The following is a 26512-nucleotide window of genomic DNA, read 5'->3' as shown; positions in this document are numbered from 1 at the left end:
ACATTCAGCATCTGTAGAGCGCGTTGATCCTCTTGATGTCCATGCGGGACAGGCCGTTCCTCTGGCCGAAGCTGACGCCACGCTGAAGGGCAGTGATGCTGTCCCGCCCGTTGACGGAGAAGGCCCTTGGTCCATAGTGCATGACGGAGGCGTAGTCGTACGGAGTGTTCAGGTTGTTGGTGTCAGCCTTATCGAAGTTGTAAGCCATCGCTTTGTCGATGTTCCCGAAGTTGATCCTCACGTACCTGCAGTGGCGGACAGGAACACAGTCGATTTACTTGAGAATATTTTTGAGTATTTGTATTTTTTGTGGAAACTCATTACTTTCACTACACTACATTTCAAAGACAACATTTTTACTTTTGACTCCGCTACATTTCTCAGAAGCTTGTAGCTACTTTCAGGCTAAGCAAAACTTTGAAGTCAGCTGTTGATTTTTAATGTTGAATGTTGCGATGGCGTAGATTAAGATGAAATGTTATAAAATCACCTTGTCTTGTTGGAACAAGAGTCATACTTTAATCCTTTGCCTTTTATCCAGCAGAAATCTACAATATGTACTTTTGAAATACTAAAAGTATTTTTAAAAGCAAATACTCTGGTACTATAACTTGATTACAAATTCGACTGGGCAACTTTCACTTGTAAGATCCGTAACATTTAACCAGGAGTATCTATACTTTGATTCAAGTCCTGGGGGGTTAAAGTGTTGTGATGCTTTTATACCTGTCTCGGTCGCTCCTGGTCTGCTCGTGTTTGAAGCCCAGTGCGTGGTTGATCTCGTGCTGGATGACTCCGTGAAAGACGCAGCCGCCCCTTTTGAGAGAGAGCTCCTGTCTGCCTCCCGTCCGCCCCAGAGAGGAGTAGCATCCGCCCTTGTTCACAATGGAAATGAAGTCTCTCTGGTTGCTGCGCTGGACGAATCGGATGCAGGTGCTGCTGTGGAAGCCCTGCATACCCCTCTCTATCTTCTGCGTATCGCCCCTGGTGAAGTCCCGGCTCACGGTGTAGGGGATTTCCACCACGCCGTTGGACTTCTTGCTCCACTGGCACTGCTGGTTCCAGCACTTCATGGCGTTCCTGGTCATGGGGGCCACCAGGTCTCCTTCCCACAGGATCTTCTCCGTGCCGTTGTTGGAGCTCAGGATGCTGTCGGTGACGTCCACCGAGTCATCGTCATCGTGCTCCAAGTCTTCTGGTATATCGTCTATTTCGTCGATGTTGTCTATGTCTACTCCATTTCCTTCTTCCGGGAGAAGCCGGGCGGCCTGATGAGATGGGATTTTATGTAAGACGAGAATCAATAAAATGTACCACCACAAAAAAGTATTTTCATATTAAATTAAAAGAATAGTTTAAAGGTGCTACGAGGAACTTTTAAATATTTTTGAAATGGTAATTTTTCTTCGGATGATCATAATTGACATTCAACAGATAACAAGACCATCAGTGCACAGAATGCTATTTTCATATAGCTGTTTGTTTATGCCTTTATCTTGGGTACGTTCAACCAGGAACAACAGCTGACGATGTAAAAACACCACCGCTTTTGTCCTAAGGGAACGCTAGAATTAACACACCCTGAAAGTTCCTGGTTTCTTCTGTACATTGTCCCGGTTGTAATTAAAGTTCCATTACCTGACAGAGGCCTAGCAGGAGCAGGAGCAGAACGCCGGAAGAGCGAGTCATCATCTTCAGAATGTAGAACGTTGAGTTGTCGTGGAGATCTGCTGTGGAGTGGAACCTTCTCGTTGGAGACTGATGTTTGGTTCAGGTCGGTCATGGCTCTTTATACTCTGCTCTACAGGTGTGTCTGCAGCAGGATTAAGGGTTGGGGTCCACACCACTTTAGGCCTAAATAAACCTCGGGAGGGCGGACTCCACGGACAAACCTACTCTTTAAACACCATTCATTGTCTCTGGGTTCTTAGACGGATGAACGCGGCGCCGGCTAGATTAGGTTAATGTTGAGGTTGGATTTATTGGGCTACAAATAATATATGGTCTTTCCCAAGGAATTGAATCTTGACATTAGAAATATAATTCATTGGAAAGGTAAACTGCACCCGTGTTTTAGTTTGTTTTTGTTGAAAATGTTTTAATACAAATGATAAATACATAAGAAGGTGAATGGCATTCAAATGTACTTACAAGAAGTATCATTAGATAAAAGTACTCATTGCAAACAAGAGTATAGTTTGGTCAGAACTCAGATACTTGAAGGTAGACTCATACATTCTGGAGAATACATTCATACATTTATTTACATACAAGTTCACAGAGCCTAAGCTGTGTATTAAAGTGCGTATTGGAAGTTAGATACTGCAGTGAAGTATACAGTAAAAAAAATTCAAATAAAAGATTTTAACATTTTTAACCTCCGATACACACTTTAACAACCAGATTTGTTTCAGAACACATACAGTACGGACAGGTAGCAGATCATGAGGAGATATTCACTGATTTTGACAAAAAGTGATTTTGTAAACAAACATCCTCCAAAATCACTGACTCCACTTTTGAAGATGCAGTGTGTAATATCTGAATATTAATATATTGGCATCTAGCGGTGAAAGTTCTAGAATGCAATGCTCCCTGGGTAACCCCACCCCCATTATACACTAAATTAAACTTACTTATGGATATTATAATTATTTTCTACCAAGTCTGCAATGAAAAAATTCCCAAAATTCTACACACTGCAGGTTTAAAGTCTGAGGTAAATTTTCAGAGTAAAATGCACTAAAGTAATGAGTAATGTCGACTCTGCTCTCTAGATTGGGGTCAGAGAATGGTGATGATTTTTCAAACAGCGCCCCCAATGGCCTAAAGTAGTCAGCACCTTGGTAAAGACAGTTCAGCAGTAATGTTTACTTAGGTTGCGTTCCGAATCGCATACTCTTTCTTTTTTCTATTCTACATACTACATCCGACGATAAAAAGAATCTAGTTAGGATGCAGTATGCATACTATTGGGACATATTTTACTCTCTTATTTCATCATAACATTGCGCCTTAATCTTGCCTCTTGCTTTTATATCCGTCGCATCCCCGTTTGTTTTCATATGGAGGCTTCGTCGATGTGACGTCACTTCACGTGTGCACTGGATTGTGGGTCAGAATCGCCCAAATAGGATGCAGATTTCAACACTAACAATCTTGGCCGCATGAAGTAGGAAATCCGGGTACTTCTAACCATACTAAATCTGGCCACAAGAATCGGGACATCCTAAATCTTTTTTCTACATACTATATAGTAGAAAGTATGCGATTCGGAACGCAATCTTAGTAAAACCCATGGACCTATTATAATAGTTCTAACCTCTCGAGATCACGCTAGTGTACTATGTGTGTGTGTGTGTGTGTTTTGTAAGTATTTGATCCCTCACTGATTTTGTAAGTTTGCCCACTTACAATGAAATGAACGGTCTATCATTTTAATGCTAGGTTTATTTTAACAGTGATAGACAGAATATCAAAAAGAAAATCCAGAAAATCACATAAAAAAAAGATAGAAATTATTTTGCATTTCATTGAGTGAAATAATTATTTGATCCCCTATCAAAACATTGCTTAGTACTTGGTGGAGAAACCCTTGTTGGCAAGTACAGAGGTCAGACGTGTCTTGTAGTTGATGACCAGGTTTGCACACATCTCAGGAGAACATTTGGACCACACCTCTTTGCAGATCCTCCCCTAATCTTTAAGGTTTCGAGGCTGTCGCTTGAGCTTCAGTTCTCTCCACAGATCTACACACACACACACACAAACTGAATCACACTGACACACACAGACAGACACTCACACACCTAGCACGCACGCATACACACACACACAAACACACATTCACACAGAGCCTCTTACACACAGACACACACATACGCACACACACACACACACACACACACACACACACACACACACACAGACACGCTTGCTGACACACTGGGATTTGAAGAATTTAATTGCTGATGCATTAAAAAGGTAAAGAAGCCCCCCCCCCCCCCCCAATTTTCAATTACTAAATTAATGGTAGGACTGTGGCCACTAGAACTGGTCTCTGGTCAGCAAAGGTCTTGAAAACAGCATAAGTGTGCTTGTGACATGCGTGCCACCCATGCATGTGTATAGGCACGTGTCTCAGCAGATTTTTGAAATCTGAATAAAAAAAATAAAGTTTGTAGTTATCGAGTGTAACATGTTCTTAGCAAGGGCAGACTTTCATAAATAAAGGTTTATTTTTTTAGCAAGATATTTGGTCAAAAGCTAGTGGTCATCCGTCCCTCTGTGCAGTTGTTAGGCATCTGGCTGCTAGCAAGTTATGTTCTCTTGCTAATTTTACTATTCATCTGAGCTGAAATAAATATTGACTTTTTCCTTTATTATCTTCGCCAGAATGCACCAGAATGCTTAGATTACATGTTAAAAACACAAAAAAATCTTCTGGGGGGGGATGCCCCCAGACCCCCCTTCAGGGGTTTAGTTTTCTGACAAACATTACAATGGATACTAACATGATTTGGGCATTTGGGATTATAAATCATCTTTGAATTGGTTGTACAGCATATCACATGCTATTCATTCAAGGGTGCGATGGCCACCCCACTCTAACTCTGTGGCCCACCTTGGCCACCCCCAGTCAAAATTTCCTGGAATCGCCACTGTGTGTACCCGTGTGTACGATGTGGCTCTTTGCAGTAACACAGTAAAAAATGTGGCTCTTTGTCTCTGACTGGTTGGCCACCCCTGGTATACAGTAATATTTTTTTCTACTTTTTTTTTTACAAACCTTTTATCCCACTTGACCTCTTTACATACATATCAAATATTTATTAATTTGTAATGGCTTTTAACCCTTTACATGCAAGCTTATGTGATGACGTGAGCCATTTTTATTTTAAAAAAACACAATAATTGAAACATTTCTCATATAATAGATGCAAAGTGGATTTTTTTGAGTGGGATAATCAGACTCTAGGATATGTTAATGATTTGCAATAAAACTGCTTTTGATACATGTTTAGTATTTGTGCAGTCACAGATGCAAATAAATACTCACACTTGTGACCCTAGAGCAGGGGTGGCCAACCAGTCAGAGACAAAGAGCCAAATTATTTTTTTTTTTTCGTGGGGAGCTTGCACATGCATACACAAGCATTATTTATTAAAAAAAAAAAAAAAAAAAAAACAGGGGGCCCCACACTAGGACTTGAAACGGGCCCCCAGATCGTTAAGGCCGCCCCTGTGATAATGACAGGACTGGACTCCTACAGTACTAAAGACGACAGGGCAGTCATTTTCAACAATGAACATTGTGTGCACTGCCTCACACACAAACTCTCAGTTCAACCAAGTCCACAAACAAAAATATAACAATTTAAAATAGCGTTTTTCTCTTACTATGCATGTTGCTTTGTGGGACTTACTTTTAGCATGGAGAGAGCTGAAGTGGCGCCGAAGATTTGAAGCCTTGAAATGCGCAAATGACACCTGGCATATAAGGCAGAATGGCCTGCCATAACGTTCAACAAAAAATATGAACTCTCCCACTCTGTTTCGGAGCGAACTTGACACAAATAGTTTACTCACGGAAAACCTCACTCCAAGCTGAGCGGGCAGTTTTATGTTGCGTCCGCACCAAACGTTTGCGAACGTTATGTTGCGTCCTCAATTAAACATTTGCGAACAGGCATAGGGCATACACATAGGGCCTACACATTAATACAATTAAAAATTAAATAATAGACAACATGTAAAACGAACGTAAGAGCCGCATGAAACGTTTGCGAACATGCACATGTAACCCAGATATATTTTCAGTCAGTTAAAGGCACTACGAGTAAGATGGCACGTTGGCGTCCCCTTTGGACAAAAGCGGTAGTATTTTTACGACGCCCGCTGTCGCAAATGCTCGTGCCAGGCGCGTGAGCGTGGACTGAGAAGGGCGCAATATAGTGCATGTTCGTGTGTTGAAAGTGTGAGGACTCTTTTCGGCTCCGTGAGAGTGGTTTTGACACTGCATCAACTAATGCCAGTCAGTACACACACCTGCTTGCAATGAGTTGATTCAGCAGCGTCACCTAACTACTCTCTCTCTCACGGAGCTGTGTCCTCACAGAAAGCGAATGAATGAGAGACGGCAGTTAGTAGACTATGGATCACGATGAGGTAATGTGTTTGTGTTGTTGATGTAAATAATGACTATTTCAGATAATGGTTATCTGATGATGGTGAAGCAAAGCAAACTTTGTGTTAGTACCAACCGCTCATTCATTTAGCAGTCTAGTTTCGCTCTCGTGAAATTGTATACACGTTGCTTGGCAACGTCCTCCCGCCCGCCTATCACTCACTCTCCCTTTTCGCTTTTCTTCATTGCATTCTCTTTTTTTTCTTTGATGGTTCAGCCCCGTTATCAGTCATTTATGACGACAAATAACTGTCTCAAACAAGGCTCCCGCTCCCCTTCCCTCACCTGGAGGGATAGGCTTCTCAAATCGCGTTGCAGCGCCACACTGAAATCTGCAACCAATACGGATATGTGACCATAGAGCCTGCACGAGCGAACCGAAAATCGGACTGGGTGTGCGACCAGACCAAAAGCAGTAATAAAAACTATATAAAAACGTCTTTCTTTGCACTGATGGTCTCGTTTGCTGTTAAAGGTAATTTATGATTATCAGAGGAAACATGAGGTTGTTTAAAAGATATTTAAATGTTACTCGTATCCGCTTTAATGCTTTTCTGTAATATCACTGTTTTTGGTGTGTGTCTCTTTAAGGGTTACGACCACTTTATGTTGCGGCAGCTTTACGACTGCTGTTTTACGGTGTGTGTTATTGTTACCTTGGAGATGTGTTTTCGCGGGTAGTTCTCTCTTCTCAATGCATGCAAGCAATGTGTGGTCAAGCTGTGATTCTCCTACTGTTTATTTTTCGGAGTTTAAACTTGTTAAAAGTATTTTTAAGCGTAATATTTACTGTACGAAATACTCGGTTTGCTTTTGATAATAAGCCGGAAGCCATCGGCGAAGTTTACCCATAAGAAGACCGTTAGTAAGGAACTCCGCCGAGTGAATGAACATTGATGAAACGCTGCCGCTGTTTCCTGAGTGCTTTTCCAGTGGCTCGTGAGCTCGTGAGGAGCCGTCGCCATCTTCTGAATATCCCCGAGGATTGCAGGCAAAACTATTAAACCATCACACACATATAGAGCTCTATAATATTATTGCTGGCCAGCACTTTACTTTATTTTGTTACTTTTTTTTTTCTTGTTGCTAAAGACGATATAAGGACACTTCAAGATTTGTTCTATTTTTTGGATAAGAAGACCGCTCGGTATTTTCTTTTGTTTATTCCATGGACTGAGAGATAGAAGACCGTTCGGTATTCATTTTGTTTTCATGGACTGAGTAAGAGAGATTTATATAAGAGAACGAGTAATATCTCGTCAGGTTTATTTGTAATAACAGGTTTGTTTTGAGACAATTTAATATTTGGTTTAACTCCCTTAACAAGGGGAAATATATTTTATATATCTATTTTCATATTATAAGGTTAACTAAAATACTATCACATTTCCATGTGATTTAAGGTATTGTGTTTCATGGTTTTCCTGACATACATTGTGATTAAGAAAGATGCATTTCAGTCCAGCAAATGTTAAATAAAAACTGGATCGATAGTAAACTGCTATCACAACCCGAGCAAATTCTGTTTATTGGTTACAGACAAAATTGGCGCCCGAACAGGGACTGAAGTGCGTCTACTTGATCTTAAATATAAAAACTATTTAAAGTGTAATCATCTGAAAATTGTAAGGTTGGGTTAATTGAGAAAACAAAATGGAGTTTTGTGACATGTATGGTTTTGACCCAGAGCGCACAGTTATGCTTAAGGGTGTCCCAGCTAAGGTTAAACTGGAAGATGTAAAAAGGGTTTTTGCATTACTAGATGATGTTGTTGGAGTGCATCACATTGACAGCCTTCCCAATACCATTCTGTGTCAGTTTAGCGAGTCTTTAACTCCAATGCTTCTAGACCGCGAGCATCCAGCTGATGACTCATATTGGGAGGTTATGCAGATAGATGAATACTGTCCACCTAAGTCAGTCAGTGAGCCACCCACAGATGATGTAGTGCCTCTTGCTCGTGCTATTGATGACATGACAGTCAATTTCAGAGAGCAGGTAAATGAGTTAGCTCTAACATACAACATGAGCCCCATTACTTTGAAGCAAGTAGCAGTGAATCATATTTCTGGAAAAGGGGATAGTGACAAGGGCCCAGTAACTTCTACCCCAGCATCTGCTCTTAAAGCCCCGGCATTTAAAGCACAGTCTACCCCTAACCCAAGACCGGTTGTCTTCAGTGCTGATAGCTATGCATCCAGTCCAAGACAGGCCCCTAATGACACTCTGCTTGTTGACCCCCTCCCTGCAGATGTTCAGAGAGTAATCGTGGAACATATTGTAAAACACGACTCCCTGGTGTTCATTCCACCTGCAAGAGAACTGCGTCCATTCTCTGGAAATTCTCCTAAACCTTCTACAGAGGTGGATTACAAAGTGTGGCGGCTTAGAGCTAAGCAGGTACTAAATGACTCCAGCCTGTCAGAGGCACAGCAGCGCCGTATGCTTCTTGATAGCCTTCATACCCCTGCTTTAAATATGGCTTTCTCTATTGGAGCCCAAGCCCCACCAAGTGACTATCTCCATGAACTAGACAAGGCTTATGGTAACGTTACAGGAGGTGAGGAGCTGTATATTCACTTCTTAGAGACCCATCAGGACAGTGGGGAGAAAGCATCCGACTACTTGCGTCGACTCCAAACTCTGTTACAGGAAGTAGTTGAAAATAAAGGTGTAGCTAAACAAAATGGTGATTCTCAACTATTAAAGCAGTTCCTAAGAGGCTGCTGGGAAGACAGTATGATAACCACATTGCACCTAAAAGAACAACTCAATGACCCCTCCCAGAGCACGCCCACTTTCTCAGAGTTGCTGTTCAAAATAAGAAATTATGAGAAAGAAAGTCAGCTAAAGGAAATGAGGAAAAAGCGACATACTGCTGGGAGCACAACCAAAGTTCATACTAAGACACACCTAACTACTGATGAGTCTGAGCCCCCTAGCAACAAAGTCCTAGCGGTGTGCGATGCTAACACTAGGGAGCAGCTTGAGGAGAGAATCAGACTGTTAGAGGCTGAACTAAAGCAAAGTGTCACTACTCAACATGCCAATCCCCCCAGATATGATAGAGCAGGACGAAAGTTCTCACAGAAAGCAAAAAGCAGCAACACAGCTCCACCACTCCAAGCCGTGCCCACAGAGAATCTCACTAAAGCAGGCAGGTTTTGTTACAACTGTGGAGAAGAGTCACATATGATGCCGCAATGCACAAACCAAACTAATGCGGTGCTTGTGCAGAAGAAACTTTGTGAGAGACACCAAACTAGACAAACCCAACGTCCACTAAGCTACCAGCAGACAAGCCCCCAGCCAAATATGTCTTTAAACAGTTAAGGGCTCCTGCTGTGGGACAAGCAGGAGCTCAGTGTCAAACTAGTTCCCCTGTTTTGAGCCAGTGCATGCATGAACCCCCAAATGCATCAGCGACTATTCAGATTCCAGCAGGACTTGTTGGAGAGCCTTGTGATAGTGAAGCATGGTTAGATGGAGTCCAATGCAATTGCATAATTGACACAGGGTCCCAAGTAACAATCATATCCCAGTCATTTTATTCCCGTTACCTTTCCCACAGACAGTTATTCTCTATTAAAGATGCCCTAAACATTGAAGGTGCAGCGGGACAAAAGGTTCCATATTTGGGCTATGTTGAAGTGGATGTGCAGTTCCCTAAAGATAAATGTGGCACAGACCAATGTTTTCACATCCTAGCTTTAGTAAGCCCAGATCAGTCATACAATGACAAGCATTCTCTGCTTGTAGGTACTAATGCCTTGCGTCCAATGATCCAAGACTGCATTAAGCAAGGCGGAACTAAGTTCCCAGAAACTCTTCCTATCCAGGCCAGCTGGCTAATGGCTTATGCAGAGTGTGATAACCGGACTGACTCCCAAACAAAAGACGCCAAAGTTCTGCGTGTTAGGCTCAGCAGCAAAGTACCCATACGCTTGAAGCGCGGCGAGCTTTGTACTTTAAAGGGCATCTGCCACAATAAACCCGGTGAAGGTGAGTTCCAAGCTCTTGTGGGTGGTACGGAGGAAATACCTACGCCAGGAGGCCTGATCGTCTATGACCAGATAGTGGATGTAAAGCCTCAATCCCACAATAAATTTAAGCTTGCTGTCAAAAATATTTCTCAGCGTGACATCACCTTATACCCAAAAACAGTCATTGCTGAGTGCTCTCCCATTGACTGGGCAGTGCCCGTTTCACACTCTGACCAGAACAAACAGTCAGATGTTGCCCTTCCGCAGACACATACTCTGTCGGTGTCACAAAATGAAAAGATCAATTCAGCAGCTGAAATCTTCTATCCTGATTTCAGCGACAGCCCCATAGCACCAGAACTAAGGGAGCACATACAGGCTAGAATAAACAAAGAAGTGTCAGATGCGTTTTCTAGACATGATCTAGATGTTGGCAACATTGCAGGAGTCACTCATCGCATAGAGCTTGACCCTCATGTACCATTCAAAGAACGAACTCGACGTGTCTCACCTGCCGACTTCAATGACTTAAAAAGGCATCTCCAAGACCTTTTGGCCATAGGCATCATAGAGGAATCACATAGCCCCTACGCCTCTCCAATTGTCCTTGTCCGGAAAAAGAACGGAGATCTGCGAATGGTGGTGGATTACCGCAGACTGAACAACTTGACTAAAAAAGATGCCTACCCATTACCTCGTATAGAGGAGACATTCTCCCTGCTGTCAGGCTCAAAATGGTTCACTGTTCTTGATCTAAAGAGTGGATACTATCAGCTGGAGGTTGAACCCTCTGATCGGCCAAAGACAGCATTCACAACACCCTTTGGAACATGGCAATTTCGGAGAATGCCCCAAGGCCTGACCAACTCTCCAGCAACCTTCCAGCGAACCATGGAGAAGGTGATGCAAGGTATCAACCTCCAAGAGGTTGTTGCTTTCCTTGACGATCTCATAATATTCTCCAGCTCTTTGGAGGAACATGAGGAGAGACTAATGAAGGTTCTCAAACGCGTCTCTGATTTTGGCCTCAAACTGTCCCCTTCCAAATGCAAATTCTTCCAGACCTCTGTGAAATACCTAGGACATGTGATATCTGCTGAGGGAATCCAACCCGATCCTGACAAAGTTGCTGCTGTAAAAGAATGGCCCCGGCCTCAAACAGCCAAAGAGCTTCGGTCATTTTTAGGTTTCACTGGGTATTACCGAAGATTTGTGAGAGAGTATGCTAGGGTTGTTAGGCCTCTAAATGATTTGTTGAAAGGAGATCTAGCGCCCAGGCACAAAGGCCCTAATCACTGGCCACGAAAACAGTCACATCCACTTGGTGCATTATGGACCCCTGATTGCCAAGCAGCATTTGAGCTCATCATTGAGAAATTAACATCTGCCCCGGTGCTTGCATTTTCCAATTGGCAGCTCCCATATGTGCTCCACACTGACGCCAGTATGACCGGTTTAGGTGCAGCCCTGTATCAGGTCCAAGATGGCCAAACCCGAGTGGTAGCGTACGCCAGTCGTGGTCTCTCTAAAAGTGAGAAAAACTACCCCGTGCATAAGTTAGAATTTCTCGCCCTTAAATGGGCGGTCAGTGAAAAGTTTCATGACTATTTGTACGGGGCTAATTTCAAAGTGCTAACGGATAACAATCCTCTGACATACGTGCTGACAAGTGCAAAGTTAGATGCCGCGAGCCACAGATGGCTTGCTTCTCTATCACTGTTCAACTTTGACATCCATTACAAATCTGGTGTGCTGAATATCGATGCTGATGGGCTCTCGAGGAGACCTCATGAACCATCCGAAGACGATGAAGAGTCTCGAGAGATGGACCAGAGAATTTCAGGTATGCTAGATCGAGCTAGCCTATCACCTGAGGAGTTCCAAGTTTTGGATGGGGAGACAGTGAGCACTCTTTGTATGCGCCATGGTGTCAATGTTCATGCAGTTTCACAAGACAATCAGGATCCGGACAGTGTGATACCTGCAGTGGAAACTCTCTTGTGTGATGAAAGTGCGGTCCCTGATGATCTGGAAGATCCAGTCCTTGGGCCAGGACAGTCAGCTCTGCCAGAAATGTCTATGGAGGACTGGCATCAGTTGCAGAGGGAAGACGCAGCTTTGGCACAAGTTATTCGTATACTGGAAGATGAGCTTGACACTGAGGTATTTGATAAGACGACTGTGGAGCCAGAGGTAGCTCAACTCTTACGAGAGAAATCAAAGCTACTCTTGAAGAACGGAGTGTTGTGCCGCAAAGTTCTCAATCAAAGAGGTGAAGCGTTTCATCAACTTGTCATACCCAGTAGTCACAGAGAAAGAGCCTTCCAAGGTATTCATGATGAGACAGGCCATATGGGTATCGAGAGAACTTTGGAACTAGCCAGAGCAAGGTTCTACTGGCCGAAGATGGCAAAATACATTGAGACAAAGTGTAAAAGCTGTGAAAGATGTGTCAGACGAAAATCTAGGGTGCAAAAGGCATCCAAACTAGTCAACATCAAAGTCAGTGGTCCCCTGGAGCTAGTCTGTATGGATTTTCTGACAATTGAACCTGACTCAAGAGACACTAGAAACATACTGGTCATAACTGATCACTTTACAAAATATGCACAGGCATATACAACTAGAGACCAGACAGCCAAGACTGTTGCCACAGTGTTATGGGAAAACTTCATTTGTCACTATGGTTTTCCCCGCAGGCTGCATAGTGATCAAGGAGCCTGTTTTGAGTCAGAAGTTGTAGCAGAACTTTGTAAGCATGCTGGAATCGCCAAGTCGCGCACAACGCCCTACCACCCGAGAGGGAATCCGGTAGAGCGATTCAACAGGACTCTGCTCGACCTCTTGGGAACGCTGGAGGACAAAAAGAAGGAGGAGTGGAGGAAATATGTCAAGCCCCTTGTACACGCATATAATTGTACACGGAATGATGTGACTGGCGAAGCCCCTTTCCTACTCATGTTTGGCAGAGAGCCGCGTCTCCCCATTGACCTCTGTTTTGGCATCAGCCCTCAGGGTCACAATCCCAAAACGCACACACAATATGTGCGAGACCTAAAGAAAAGACTCAGACACGCATATGAGCTAGCGTCAAGAAATGCTGAAAAACGTCAGTTGTTGAACAAAAGGCGTTGGGATGCTAAGGTGACTGCCTTGCCTTTAGAGGTAGGGGATCGAGTCCTTGTGAGGAATCTGAGTCTCAGAAAGAAGCACAAAATCTCTGACAAATGGGAATCCACTGTTTACGTTGTTGCCAAACAGCCGGATGAGAGTATCCCGGTGTATGTTGTCAGGCCCGATAATGGTGAGGGCAGAGAGCGGGTTTTGCATCGAGATATGCTTCTTCCCTGTGGGTTCTTACCTGCAACCTTAGAAGCAGATCCTGTGAGTACTGATGTGCAGGCAAGCCCGTCTCAAGTTCCTGAGGTGACTGATGAGGGAGATATTGAGGATGATCTGTCTTCAATGGAAGTGGATCAAGACTTGGAAACGCAGAACATGAGCCTTGAAACCCCTGAACAGAGTACCTCTCAGTCTCAAAATCCCCTAAATCCTAATGCCCCTGAATACATGTCAGATCAGCATGATTTGTCAGACACTGAGACTGTAATTAGTCCAGGCCCGTCCCAGGCTAGGCCTCAGAGAACAAGGGTACCACCAGCTTATCTTAGTGACTACCAAGTTGGTCGCAAAGCCCATTGTAAACATCACACCTTAAGTCCCCCTACACAGCAGACACTGTTTTATGGTTTCTTATTGTCCTTGCAGCAGCAAATTGCAGGGTTAGTACAGTCTCTAGCCGTAGGTAGTGACGGGGACGTCACATTTTAAGTGGGGGAGGATGTAACCCAGATATATTTTCAGTCAGTTAATGCTTTTCTGTAATATCACTGTTTTTGGTGTGTGTCTCTTTAAGGGTTACGACCACTTTATGTTGCGGCAGCTTTACGACTGCTGTTTTACGGTGTGTGTTATTGTTACCTTGGAGATGTGTTTTCGCGGGTAGTTCTCTCTTCTCAATGCATGCAAGCAATGTGTGGTCAAGCTGTGATTCTCCTGCTGTTTATTTTTCGGAGTTTAAACTTGTTAAAAGTATTTTTAAGCGTAATATTTACTGTACGAAATACTCGGTTTGCTTTTGATAATAAGCCGGAAGCCATCGGCGAAGTTTACCCATAAGAAGACCGTTAGTAAGGAACTCCGCAGAGTGAATGAACATTGATGAAACGCTGCCGCTGTTTCCTGAGTGCTTTTCCAGTGGCTCGTGAGCTCGTGAGGAGCCGTCGCCATCTTCTGAATATCCCCGAGGATTGCAGGCAAAACTATTAAACCATCACACACATATAGAGCTCTATAATATTATTGCTGGCCAGCACTTTACTTTATTTTGTTACTTTTTTTTTTTCTTGTTGCTAAAGACGATATAAGGACACTTCAAGATTTGTTCTATTTTTTGGATAAGAAGACCGCTCGGTATTTTCTTTTGTTTATTCCATGGACTGAGAGATAGAAGACCGTTCGGTATTCATTTTGTTTTCATGGACTGAGTAAGAGAGATTTATATAAGAGAACGAGTAATATCTCGTCAGGTTTATTTGTAATAACAGGTTTGTTTTGAGACAATTTAATATTTGGTTTAACTCCCTTAACAAGGGGAAATATATTTTATATATCTATTTTCATATTATAAGGTTAACTAAAATACTATCACATTTCCATGTGATTTAAGGTATTGTGTTTCATGGTTTTCCTGACATACATTGTGATTAAGAAAGATGCATTTCAGTCCAGCAAATGTTAAATAAAAACTGGATCGATAGTAAACTGCTATCACAACCCGAGCAAATTCTGTTTATTGGTTACACACACACATAGGCCCACACAAAAAAAAAGTATAAAAAAAAAAAAAAAAAAAAAAATTATAATCACATAATTTGATATGAACTGAAGAGCCGCACGAAGCTGGGCAAAGAGCCGCATGCGGCTCGCGAGCCGCGGGTTGGCCACCCCTGCTATATACTAAGCCATTCTTTGTTCACAGCCAATTTTCCACTGGAACTCCAGGAAGACACCAGTTCATGGTTGCTGGGATATTTTGTCTTAGTCGCAGCGCCTACAGGTTTCAATGAAGCAGCTTTATCATAATGGAGTCCTTTGCTTAATGTGATTCCAGGTAAATAGCAATGCAGTTCTTGTTAAAGTAAATATAAATCATTTCCCTCAGGCCCAACCTTGTCGGAGGAAATGTTGAAGTAAAATGTTCTTGTTTGACAGTCTTTGGTTTGGCCTGATTTATTAGAGGAGTACATTCAGCACCCATTGTGCGTTTTATTAGCACCCATTGTGCGTTTTAAAAGCCAAAGATTGGAGCTACAGTATATTATGCACTTCAACAATGCACTTTATATTCATACTGCATTCTATGGCCTCAGAACTATATGCACTTTAAATATTCTTATAGCGCTGCTATAACAAAAAACGTTTTATTAATGCACTACTGGTTAGATGCTAAACTGCATTTTGTTGTACTGGTTGTCCTTAAAGTTGAATCTTATCTAATCTGATCTATTCATTATTCAACTGACTTTCCCCTAACACACAGACAGTCCAATAGTCCTGTGGTTCAAATTCTAAATATTAATAATTGAAAAGGTTTGCACGCCTATTTCCAAAACTGCTGGAGCATATATTTCCCAAAAAAAAAATTTAAAAGGTTTTGCCAACTCAAATTGTATTTCTTGCAGTATGTAAAACACTTTAAAAAGAACATATAGACATTTAAGCTGGGAAATAAAACCTCTTTAATCATAATCGTTCAGTTGAACAAATAATATATGAAATTTCCAAATAATTAAAATTCTAAACTTATCGTTTGGTGTCTCTCAGATTCTGACTGAGGGGGCCAAGAAAGCTATCTGTTGTATATTAGTCTACTAGCCCAGGACAATATCGTTTATTAATTTAAATATATTGGGCCGGTTTCGCAGACATGGATTAAGCCTAGTTTTGGACTAAATTGTACTTTCAATGGACAATCTCCATTCAAAATTCCATTTAGTCCAGGACTAGGCTTAATCCATGTCTGTGAAACTGGCCCATTAAGTTTTTCTCAAGACTTAAAAAAGAACCTCACGAGGCGACTACTATTTTAGATTCCTGCCAATGACAACTAAGCAGACCTTTATGTTTCAACAGAAAGCTTTTTAATGAATGCCTATGCCAGAAGAAATCATTTTTTTCAAAATGCAAAAAATACCTTTAGGAATTTGGCAACTGACTTAATAAAAATGTACTTAGTTGTGTTTGTCTAGGTTTTAAATTGAGGCACATTGTTGAAGGAAACACCTCATCATGGCATCATATGACGAAGCCTTCTTAGAAACTGTAGTGGCAGCTTCGGGCTATCATGCCAGTCATTTATATTATGTATCCTAGCGTAATGACTGGTTAAATGCAGTTTAATATAGACACAAAGGAGCTTAGGGACAATGAGCCAAAGTAAAGTGCAGATGTGCTGCTTGCCTCTGGCATAGATACCCTACAAAACGTCAGATCCACGCTCTGCCTTTCATAGCGTTGTCAGACATCAAAAGCATTAATTGTCACAACAAGCCTTTGTTAGGCTGCATCACAGTCGTGGCTAATTGTTAGGGGATGTATATAACTCATCCAGTCCTAAGGGGTTCTGGGCCCCGGCAGTAGTTTCTGCTCCACTTCATTCCCGCCCAGCCTGAAGTGAAATAAACTATATCTACATTCCTATTACATAACGTAGCAGGCGCTTCTCCCAGGGCATCCTGACTTCTATATCTGAAGACTATATTTACAAGTAAGACAATTACCCAGTGCCCGTGAAGCTGAGGTGGTCTACTTTATCATGAGAATAATGATTTTATTCAGTCATCGCCAGACTGCTGCATTAGATTCATGCAGTCCTTGGAGATAGGGAGATAAATAGCAAATTAATCAACTCAACAGATCTTATTAGCTCAATGTGCAGCTAATGTCAGACTGCCGAGTGTAACTGAATAGACAATATGCATCATATGCTGTCAATGCAAATCACTGTTGTTAACCAGCTTCTTCAAAAAACACAAGATCTTTAACATGAAAAGCCAAAGGGCCGAAATGAGAGTATCATTTTAATTGCAATGAATATTTATTTTCCTTTGAAGTGTGCATGTACAAACGTATTTCAGAAACACAATGATACATCATTAACATAGATACAATAGCTTCTTCTTTTTCACGCAACAAATGCATTTCCTCGCATTTGTAAGGCAACAAAGGTGGTTCAACAAAACCGTTTTCGATAAAATCAGTGGGTCCGATGTATTCATCTATAGCAATAAGATAACAAACCTGACATCACACTGCACTGAGCACATTTCCTCATGTAAAATAAATGGCGTACAAAATAAAATTATAAGATTTTGTCTACAAAGTGCAGTGGCAACAATAGAAATATGTGGACAATAAAAATCGGAATGCTGGTAAACATGGTTTTACTCTTTGGTGAGTTGGATTTATTTTTTCAATTCTATTTATTTCCATATGAAAATATTTTATAAGTATTATGTTATGTCCCTTTTATGTCTACATAACATGACGAGGTAATGTGTTCAGTTTTACAGCAGCACGGGTTGTGATGCTGGAAATTCAGGTAAATGTTACAAAAAATATTTACAACCAAATCACTTTAGATTTTCAATATTTTCATACAATGGCATATGTCAGTCCAGTGGAGCAGCAGCAGCAGCAGCAGCAGCAACAACAACAACAACAACAACAACAACAACAACAACAAAGTATTCTAATGAAAAATTACAAAATACAAATAAGAAATGTACATTTTCACCAAGGAGATGGAATCTTGTATGGTCTGTACAACACCCTCAAACTATTTTGTTTACATCAACTCATTATATTTTCTTTTACCTTTTCAAATCCAAATAACACAGTAGATCCAATCATCATTCAATTATTTCAGATTATATTATTTAATCATATTATTTATAAATGTATAGGTAAATAACAAACAAATAAATAAACACATTAAAATAAAAGAAGATACACCATTTATAACATTGGTCAACATTTTGGAAAGTATGCACATTAGCTTTCTTGCTAAGATTTAGATGATCATTTTGATACCACTTTCATGAGTATTGATTAGATATGTTATAGACAGCGGCCTGTAAGCTCATTTCAGCATGAAGATAGGAAACAAGGGAAAAGAGCTAGCCACGCTTATTATTGTGTTTTGTCTTGTTTGTATTATCCTATTTCTTGGCTGTGAGCAGTATGGAGTCTGGTTGTTTCTATGAGGATGCCAGTAAACCAACAGAGAATCATCTGAACAGGGGTAGCTGTTTACCCTTGTTTCCAACCTTTATGCTAAACTAAGCTAAGCTAACCGGCTGCTGGCAATAGCAACATTACTCAGAGACAGATATGAGAGTGATATTAATAGTGTTGTTTCACGCAGGCCAAGAAAGCAGTTGTCTTTTTTAAATATCAATTGATTAATGTCTCAAAATTAACCTATACCATTAAATATTCTTTACGGTATCACCGGATGGCCAGCCATACTCTTCTTAAGTTCATTTGAGTGTAGCCACAGATAAAGAAGCATCTGAATCATAACATTATCTTGCAACTAACAAATTGAAACTTTTTTGATGCTTTCTTATCATTTTCAAAACTTATATTTCCTTTGTCTTTTTTGTGGAAAACCAAAGTATTTTTGAAAACATGACATTGCAGATGAATGGATAGATTCAGGGAACCAATTGGTGTACATTTCTTTAAGCTTCTCTTCCCTAGAACCAGCAGCTTAGTTGTGACACTGATTACTTAGAAAGCCACAAGGATTTCATGAAGCCAAGATCATTTAATCTGCTTTCACTGTGCCTGCATAATGCATCCATTCATGGCACTTAAACATACTTATACAAAATAAATGTGTATATATAGCCTATGGGTTGTATGGTCTGAGGCAGATCAAAACATGGACACACGCTGTGGGGAGAAGAAAGCGAAACTCGCCCCAAGTTGAGACGAAAAATAATTCAAAGTTGAAAGGAGAAAAGGACATGTTTCTGAGGACATGTTGTTTGTATAAAATCGTTTTCTCACATTGACCAAAATTTGTCAAGTTGTGAGATGAAAATCAATTGTTCACTTCACACAACACCCTTTTCAAACCCCTGTTTACGAGAGATCAGAGCCTCTTTTGAATGTAATGTCTTTCATAGATTAGATTTTTTATTCAGTAGAACTCTTGAACCTCTTCTTTGCCAAAAGCCTCTAGCTTTCAAAAACAGATGTTTATGTCAAAGAGCAGTTCCACTCATTCAAAGAGTATTTTTTGCATTTTGATAATCACCATACTCGAATACAAATGGATTTTTCTGGGCAACGTTTTGAGTGCATGTTGGTCGATGATTCTTATTAAATTGCAAGTAGTCCTCATCTCCCTCCTTCTCTACAGTAACATGGAGCAGATTCCAACAAGTGCTTGAGCTGCTGAAGTATCCTGCTGAAAATCCTCTGTGATTATCTTGCTTCACTAATAACCACTAAGCAGTATGATACCAGGGATAAGAACACTGTAAGATCAGATGATAAGACTTGTCATGTGACAGTTTGATAGTGATGCCATTTTTTATGTCTTTTAAAACCCTCTAATCTCCAGAGAAAACTCCGCCAGGAATCTACTGTGTCCAGTCATACTTCACGTGTAGTAAAAGTGTACTTAAAGATGCTAAATCTGTTCCCCTTGGCTGCTGTTGTGGAGATTATGTGCTTGTTCCCGTGGTCACACAGCTGTGGTCTGTTTGATGCTGTGGAAGCTGATCCTGGTAGGAGATGTGGGGATGGACATGGCGCGCGCCACTCGCACTCGAAGGGCGTGGTTGTCTTGCCAGCGGTGCCACCGTTTCCTTACTGCAGAACGTATCTTAAAGGATGACAATGATATTATTGTACTTATTATAACATTTATAAATATACAGCTCCAGAAAAAAGTAAGAGACCACTTCAATTGTTCAGTGTCTCTTTTTTTACTCTTTATAGGCATATGTTTGCATATATATATATATATATATATATATATATATATATATATATATATATATATATATATATAGTTTAACATTTTGGGAATGAAAGTATTTCAATCAATACTACTTCTAAACCTGTTAAATGTATGCTTAAGTCAGACAGTTAGATAAAGCTACATTTGCATATCACTTTCAACATGGAAAGTCACTCCGACAGTGAGACGAAGCCGACAATGTTACTAATGTTATCCATGTCTGATAAGTGCTTTAGCTTAACATATGCTAAATTGAAACCTGTCCACTTTGGCCAATGAGAATGGTGAACTTGTACTGAATAACTGTACATGAGTGGCGACTCAAATTAACCACTTCTCCACCCCCACGTTCAAAATATTCGAGGGTTGAATGAGTGCTCGAAGAGAGTCCTTCATTTTTCACAATAACTGACAAATGTGTAATTTCTGTTGAAAGAATTATGACTTTCATGGCTGGAATTCCTGCTTTTTAATTAGATGGAAAATATAGACCTCAATTAAAGTTGTTTTTATCATATTCAATAACCAACATCAAAATGCCAAAATCACACAACTGGAATGGAAAATCTTTAGGCAGGTTTTATTTCTTCCTACGTAAAAGCTTTCTGATCCTACCAATGCTTGAAATGTAAGGATAAACATATAAAAAGGAGGATATTTACTAAACTAATCAAGAAAATCTATGTGGTTCTATATTTAGATCGTAGATCAAGCAACACATTGACAATCTGATTACATTCATAAATACTGACAGTCTTTTGCCAAAGCTCCAGTGACTCACCTCTCCATTTAGAAAGCAGTAAAACACAGACACAAAGAACCCCTGCGGAATGAGACAAATTATACTGTTAGAAGCAGTAAATGCAGCTTCAGTGTGTAAAGGCATCTCATTTAGATATCACAGAACTCATGGTGCAGTCATGAGAAGATAAGGGCAAAACCAATTAAGCATTCGATTTCTATAGCACACTTTGCATGCATTGCAATCCTTCTTGAATGTATAGAAGATCTGCTTAAAATCCCTGCTTTCCTCCCACTCAGTATTACATTGAAACACAGTAGATAGAAAAGATAAAACAAAGCAGATATCTATCATGCCCACACAGCTCTGCCATCTGAGAGCACCAAACATGAGGCCAGGAGGACCATAAGCACAGCCCGGAAGCTACTTCGTTTCATCGTCCCACAAGAAAAGTCTGCAGAGAGTAGTGAATCAGCACAGAGATAAAACACATTCAAAAAAATTATTGCGATTCACAACGTTCCCTTTGCAAGGCAAGGCAAGGCAAGGCAAGGCAAGGCAAGGCAAGGCAAGGCAAGGCAAGGCAAGGCAAGGCAAGGCAAGGCAAGGCAACGCAACTCAACGCAACGCAAGTTTATTTGAACAGCACATTTCAGACACAAGGCCACTCAAAGTGCTTTACAGAAGAAAGATTAAAATACATCAAGTATAGAGCACACATTAAAAAAGCCAACATGAATAGAAATAAAACAGATAATAAATGCTATAAAAAAATGAAATTTTGAATTAAAATGACAGGTTAAAAGGGGAACAAAAAAGTTTGTAAATAGTACGTTAGGGTTTCTTTATGTTGGACAGATGATCCTATCATGTCATTATGCTCACCTGAAAAGACTGTAAAAAGGAGTTGAAATAGATAAAAACGATTTGCGCAATGTCGTCCTCCCCCGGATTCACAAAGAAGAGCATGTAGGTGATACCAAGCAGAGGCAGCAAGACCAATGTTGCTTTCACAGCTTTTCTGTGAAGACATGAAGGGAACAACGGCTGCTTCATTTATAAAATAATGAAATTCAATAAAGTTGAAAAAATAAAAAATCTGTGTCAGTGGCAGACTTTCTTCTTTCAACAATCCTGACACGCTATGCCAAACTGGCAATTTAAACATTAAAGAAAATCATCTTTCCTTGTCAAATTTTACCCCCGCATCTCATACTGGTCAACATTTTGAAGGAGCCATTATGTTGTATGTTTGGTTCAACACTCTCTGCCTGACACTCAGGTAAAAATCTGCATGGCTTGCATCAGTATATCCGTCACACACAACAAACCGTAAATCCAACTGTAGCGTTAAAAGCCAGAATTGAAGTCAGCTGAGCTTTGACACTGCAAACACCCAGTGTGCTCAAAATGAAATTTTAAAAAATCGCTGAAGAAGACGAAAACACTTGACAAGGTAAAAGTAAAAGGTGACCAAACACTCTCAAAATTCATGGCCGGATGCACAACATAACAACATAAGGATAAGGATTGCACTCGTTCACATCTGTCGAGCACATATGAAATCACTGCATTTACTTTTTCATCAAGTCTACCCTCAGCCACATGACAGGTTTTCCACTTTCAAAGATTACAGGTGGGACACAATGAAACTGCAAAAACTATAAATACCTTGTGCAGACTCATGTCGATTTGTTTGTCTATTTTTTTTTCTTCTAAATATGACAGGGACATCTTTCACTTTTTATTACACAGAGCAATATGCTTTCTCGTATCTATAAATTCAAACCCTAATGCCTGCCATAGGCTCTCGGGAAGATTAATGAAACACAATAAATGTAATTTCACTTTAAGGAAACTGCCGATCCACTTAATCTGACTATGTACAAAAATTTACAAAAATAATCCTGCTCAATGATTATGCCCCACTCGAATGTGTGGGGGTTGTGTGTGTGTGTGTGTGTGTGTGTGTGTGTCCGAACGCAAAACAAGTCTACTTTTAAAATCAGCAAAACAAGTCTACTTTTAAAATCAGCTACTTTGATGCTGGAAGTACTTTTTTTTATATATTTCTTTCACGACCTTGAAACACTGCATGATATCCTAAGCAGAAGCAAACCGAATGCGAGAGAGTGTCATTATTCCCTATGTCTGTCTTGTATATAGTCATTCACAATGTGGACTCACCTGTACTGTATTGTTTCAGATGTGGTTGAAGCTCTCAGTTTGGTCATGAGAATTCTTACAATGTTGAAGAGGAAAACAAAGTTTATCTACAAGAAAAAAAAACACACAAAATAATGAGTTTTGAACCATGTGCTTATGACTCACACTGAAAATATAACGAGAGAGCTGCTGTTCAGCTGCTAACAGTCTCCGCTCATTAAATGAGTAGGAGGAGTAGCAACACAAGTCAAAGCCATCTCCTTTTCTCAACGAGACAAGTGTTAGAGGAGCACACGAACCAGAGCTGGTCACAGCACTGCTACACTCTGGTAATAGCTTGTACATAACTATTCCCATTAACACAATTTCTCATTTTCAGGATTTGTATGAATTCGAAATACCTTGACCCGTTAGAGAGATTAAGTGAACCTTTCCATTAAGCTAGATGTTGGACAGAAATGGCTTGCATTGTAAATCCATTTTCTTAACACCAGTTTACACATCCTTAAGTGTGAAAAATTGTTGTATTGTTGCTCACCAGAAGCACAAGGATAACTGGTCCTTGGTAAATGTAGTCCATATATTTTCCAGGTTCTTTACCAAACCAGCATCTGTTGACAGAAGAAAAAAAACAGAATCAGTACAATTGGATTAGAAAAAAAAACATTAAAGGGTCATACACTATACAGTGTGTATATATATATATATATATATATATATATATATATACACACACACACACACACACACACACACACACACACACACACACACACACACACACACACACACACACACACGCACCCACACACACACACACACACACACACACACACACACACACACACACACACACAATCATATGAAAAAGTTTGGGAACCCCTCTCAGCCGGCATTATAATTGACTCTGCTTTCACAAAAAAAATATAAAAGTGGTATGTCTTTAATTTACCAGGAACAGCTAAGTACTGGGATGTTTTCCAAACAAAGATTTTTTGAAAAGCAGTATTTGGTTGTATGAAATAAAATAAAATGTGAAAAACTGGCTGTGCAAAAATATGGGTACCCTTGTGGTTTTGTTGATTTTAATGCCTGTAACAGCATGTAAAACTGATGAATTTAAACACAAAGTTGGTTGGATTATGTTGTTAAGCCTTGAACCTCATAGAAATGTCTGTTTAATCATGAGAAAATGTATTTTAGGTGCCTAAATGCAAGTTGCACTTCTCTTTGACTCTCTGCTGAAGTGAGACAGAATGGGATCATCAAAACTGCTACCAAAAGATCTTAAAAACAAAGATTATTCATTATCATGGTTTAGGGGAAGGCTACAAGAAGCTTTCCCAAAGGTTTCAATTGTCAATTTCTACTGTAAGGAACGTTGTCAGGGAATGGAAGGACACAGGCACAGTTGCAGTTAAACCCAGGTCTAGCAGACCAAGAAAAGTACAAGAGCGGCATATGCGGCGGATTGTGAGAATGGTTGCACACAACCCAAAGATCACCTCCAAAGACCTGCAAGAACATCTGGCTGCAGATTGTGTATCTGTACATGGTTCAACAAATCAGTGCAATTTGCACCAAAACATCTGTATGGCCAGGTGATGAGAAGGAAGCCCTTTCTGCGCCCACGCCACAGATACAGTTGCATGGAGTATGCAAAAGCTCATTTAGACAAGCCAGATTCATATTGGAAGAAAATGCTTTGGACTGATGAGACAAAAATTAAGTTATTTGGTCTTTATAAAAAGCATTATGTTTTGGTGCAAATTGCGCTGAATTGTTGAACGATGTACAGATACACAATCTGCAGCCAGATGTTCTTGCAGGTCTTTGGAGGTGATCTGTGGGTTGTGTGCAACCATTCTCACAATCCTCCACCTATGCCGCTCCTGTTTTTTTCTTGGTCTGCCATGCCTGGGTTTAACTGCCACTGTGCCTGTGTCCTTCCATTTCCTGACAACGTTCCCTACAGTCGAAATTGACAATTGAAACCTTTGGGAATGCTTCTTGTAGCCTTCCCCTAAACCATGACAATGAACAATCTTTGTTTTTCAGATCTTTTGGGAGCTGTTTTGATGATCCCATTCTGTCTCACTTCAGCAGAGAGTCAAAGAGAAGTGCAACTTGCATTTAGGCACCTAAAATACATTTTCTCATGATTAAACAGACATTTCTATGAGGTTCAAGGCTTAACAACATAATCCAACCAACTTTGTGTTTAAATTCATCAGTTTTACATGCTGTTACAGACATTAAAATCAACAAAACCACAAGGGTACCCATATTTTTGCACAGCCAGTTTTTCACATTTTATTTTATTTCATACAACCAAATACTGCTTTTCAAAAAATCTTTGTTTGGAAAACATCCCAGTATTTAGCTGTTCCTGGTAAATTAAAGACATACCACTTTTATATTTTTTTTGTGAAAGCAGAGTCAATTATAATGCCGGCTGAGAGGGGTTCCCAAACTTTTTCATATGACTGTATATATACACTCAACAAAAATATAAACGCAACACTTTTGTTTTTGCTCCCATTTTTCATGAGATGGACTTAAAGATCTAAAATTCATTCCAGATACACAATTGTACCATTTCTCTCAAACATTGTTCACAAATCTGTCTAAATGTGTGATAGTGAGCAGCACTCCTGCTTTGCTGAGATAATCCATCCCACCTCACAGGTGTGCCACATCAAGATGCTGATCTGACATCATGATTAGTCTGAAATGTGCATTTTTTTGCTTTGTTAGGGGTCTGGGGACTCAGAACCAGTCAGTATCTGGTGTGACCACCATTTGCCTCATGCAGTGCAACACATCTTCTTCGCATAGAGTTTATCAGATTGTCAATTGTGGCCTGTGGAATGTTGGTCCACTCCTCTTTAATGGCTGTGCGAAGTAGCTGGAGACGGCTTATGGTGGAGAAATGAACATTCAATGCACGAGCAACAGATCTGGTTGACATTCCTGCTGTCAGCATGCCAATTGCACGCTCCCTCAATGCTTGTGGCATCTGTGGCATTTTGCTGTGAGACAAAACTGCACATTTCAGGGTGGCCTTTTATTGTGGACAGTCTAAGGCACACCTGTGCACTAATCATGATGTCAGATCAGCATCTTGATGTGGCACACCTGTGAGGTGGGATGGATTATCTCAGCAAAGCAGAAGTGCTCACTATCACACATTTAGACAGATTTCTGAACAATGTTTGAGAGAAATGGTACAATTGTGTATCTGGAATGAATTTTAGATCTTTAAGTCCATCTCATGAAAAATGGGAGCAAAAACAAAAGTGTTGCGTTTATATTTTTGTTGAGTGTATATATAT

General features: G+C 40.5%; 2 protein-coding genes across 2 annotated transcripts in view; both read right to left on the bottom strand.

Moving 5' to 3' along the window:
- Window positions 1–4: 4 nt before the first annotated feature.
- LOC307255351 (high choriolytic enzyme 1-like) lies at window positions 5–1692 on the bottom strand (the record flags this gene model as incomplete). The annotated part of the gene is made up of 3 exons (XM_080034031.1): window positions 5–245; window positions 727–1268; window positions 1639–1692. 3 exons carry the CDS (start codon window positions 1690–1692, stop codon window positions 5–7), a joined length of 837 nt encoding a protein of 278 aa, XP_079890157.1.
- An 18298-nt stretch (window positions 1693–19990) lies between these two features.
- LOC307255015 (corticotropin-releasing factor receptor 2) overlaps window positions 19991–26512 on the bottom strand; it is a gene marked incomplete at its 3' end in the record, with an annotated part of 31732 nt that continues 25210 nt past the window's right edge. Inside the window, exons 8-12 of the mRNA XM_080033611.1 lie at window positions 23716–23788; window positions 23199–23284; window positions 21897–22032; window positions 21051–21092; window positions 19991–20131 (exon numbers count right to left, since the gene is read on the bottom strand). Of these exons, the coding sequence (XP_079889737.1) occupies window positions 19991–20131; window positions 21051–21092; window positions 21897–22032; window positions 23199–23284; window positions 23716–23788 (478 nt within the window). The remainder of the gene's footprint in view (window positions 20132–21050; window positions 21093–21896; window positions 22033–23198; window positions 23285–23715; window positions 23789–26512) is intronic.

Source organism: Ammodytes marinus (genome assembly GCF_949987685.1).
Source record: "Ammodytes marinus genome assembly, chromosome: 9".
NCBI classification, from domain to species: domain Eukaryota; kingdom Metazoa; phylum Chordata; class Actinopteri; order Uranoscopiformes; family Ammodytidae; genus Ammodytes; species Ammodytes marinus.
This window is presented reverse-complemented; position numbering and strand designations above follow the sequence as displayed.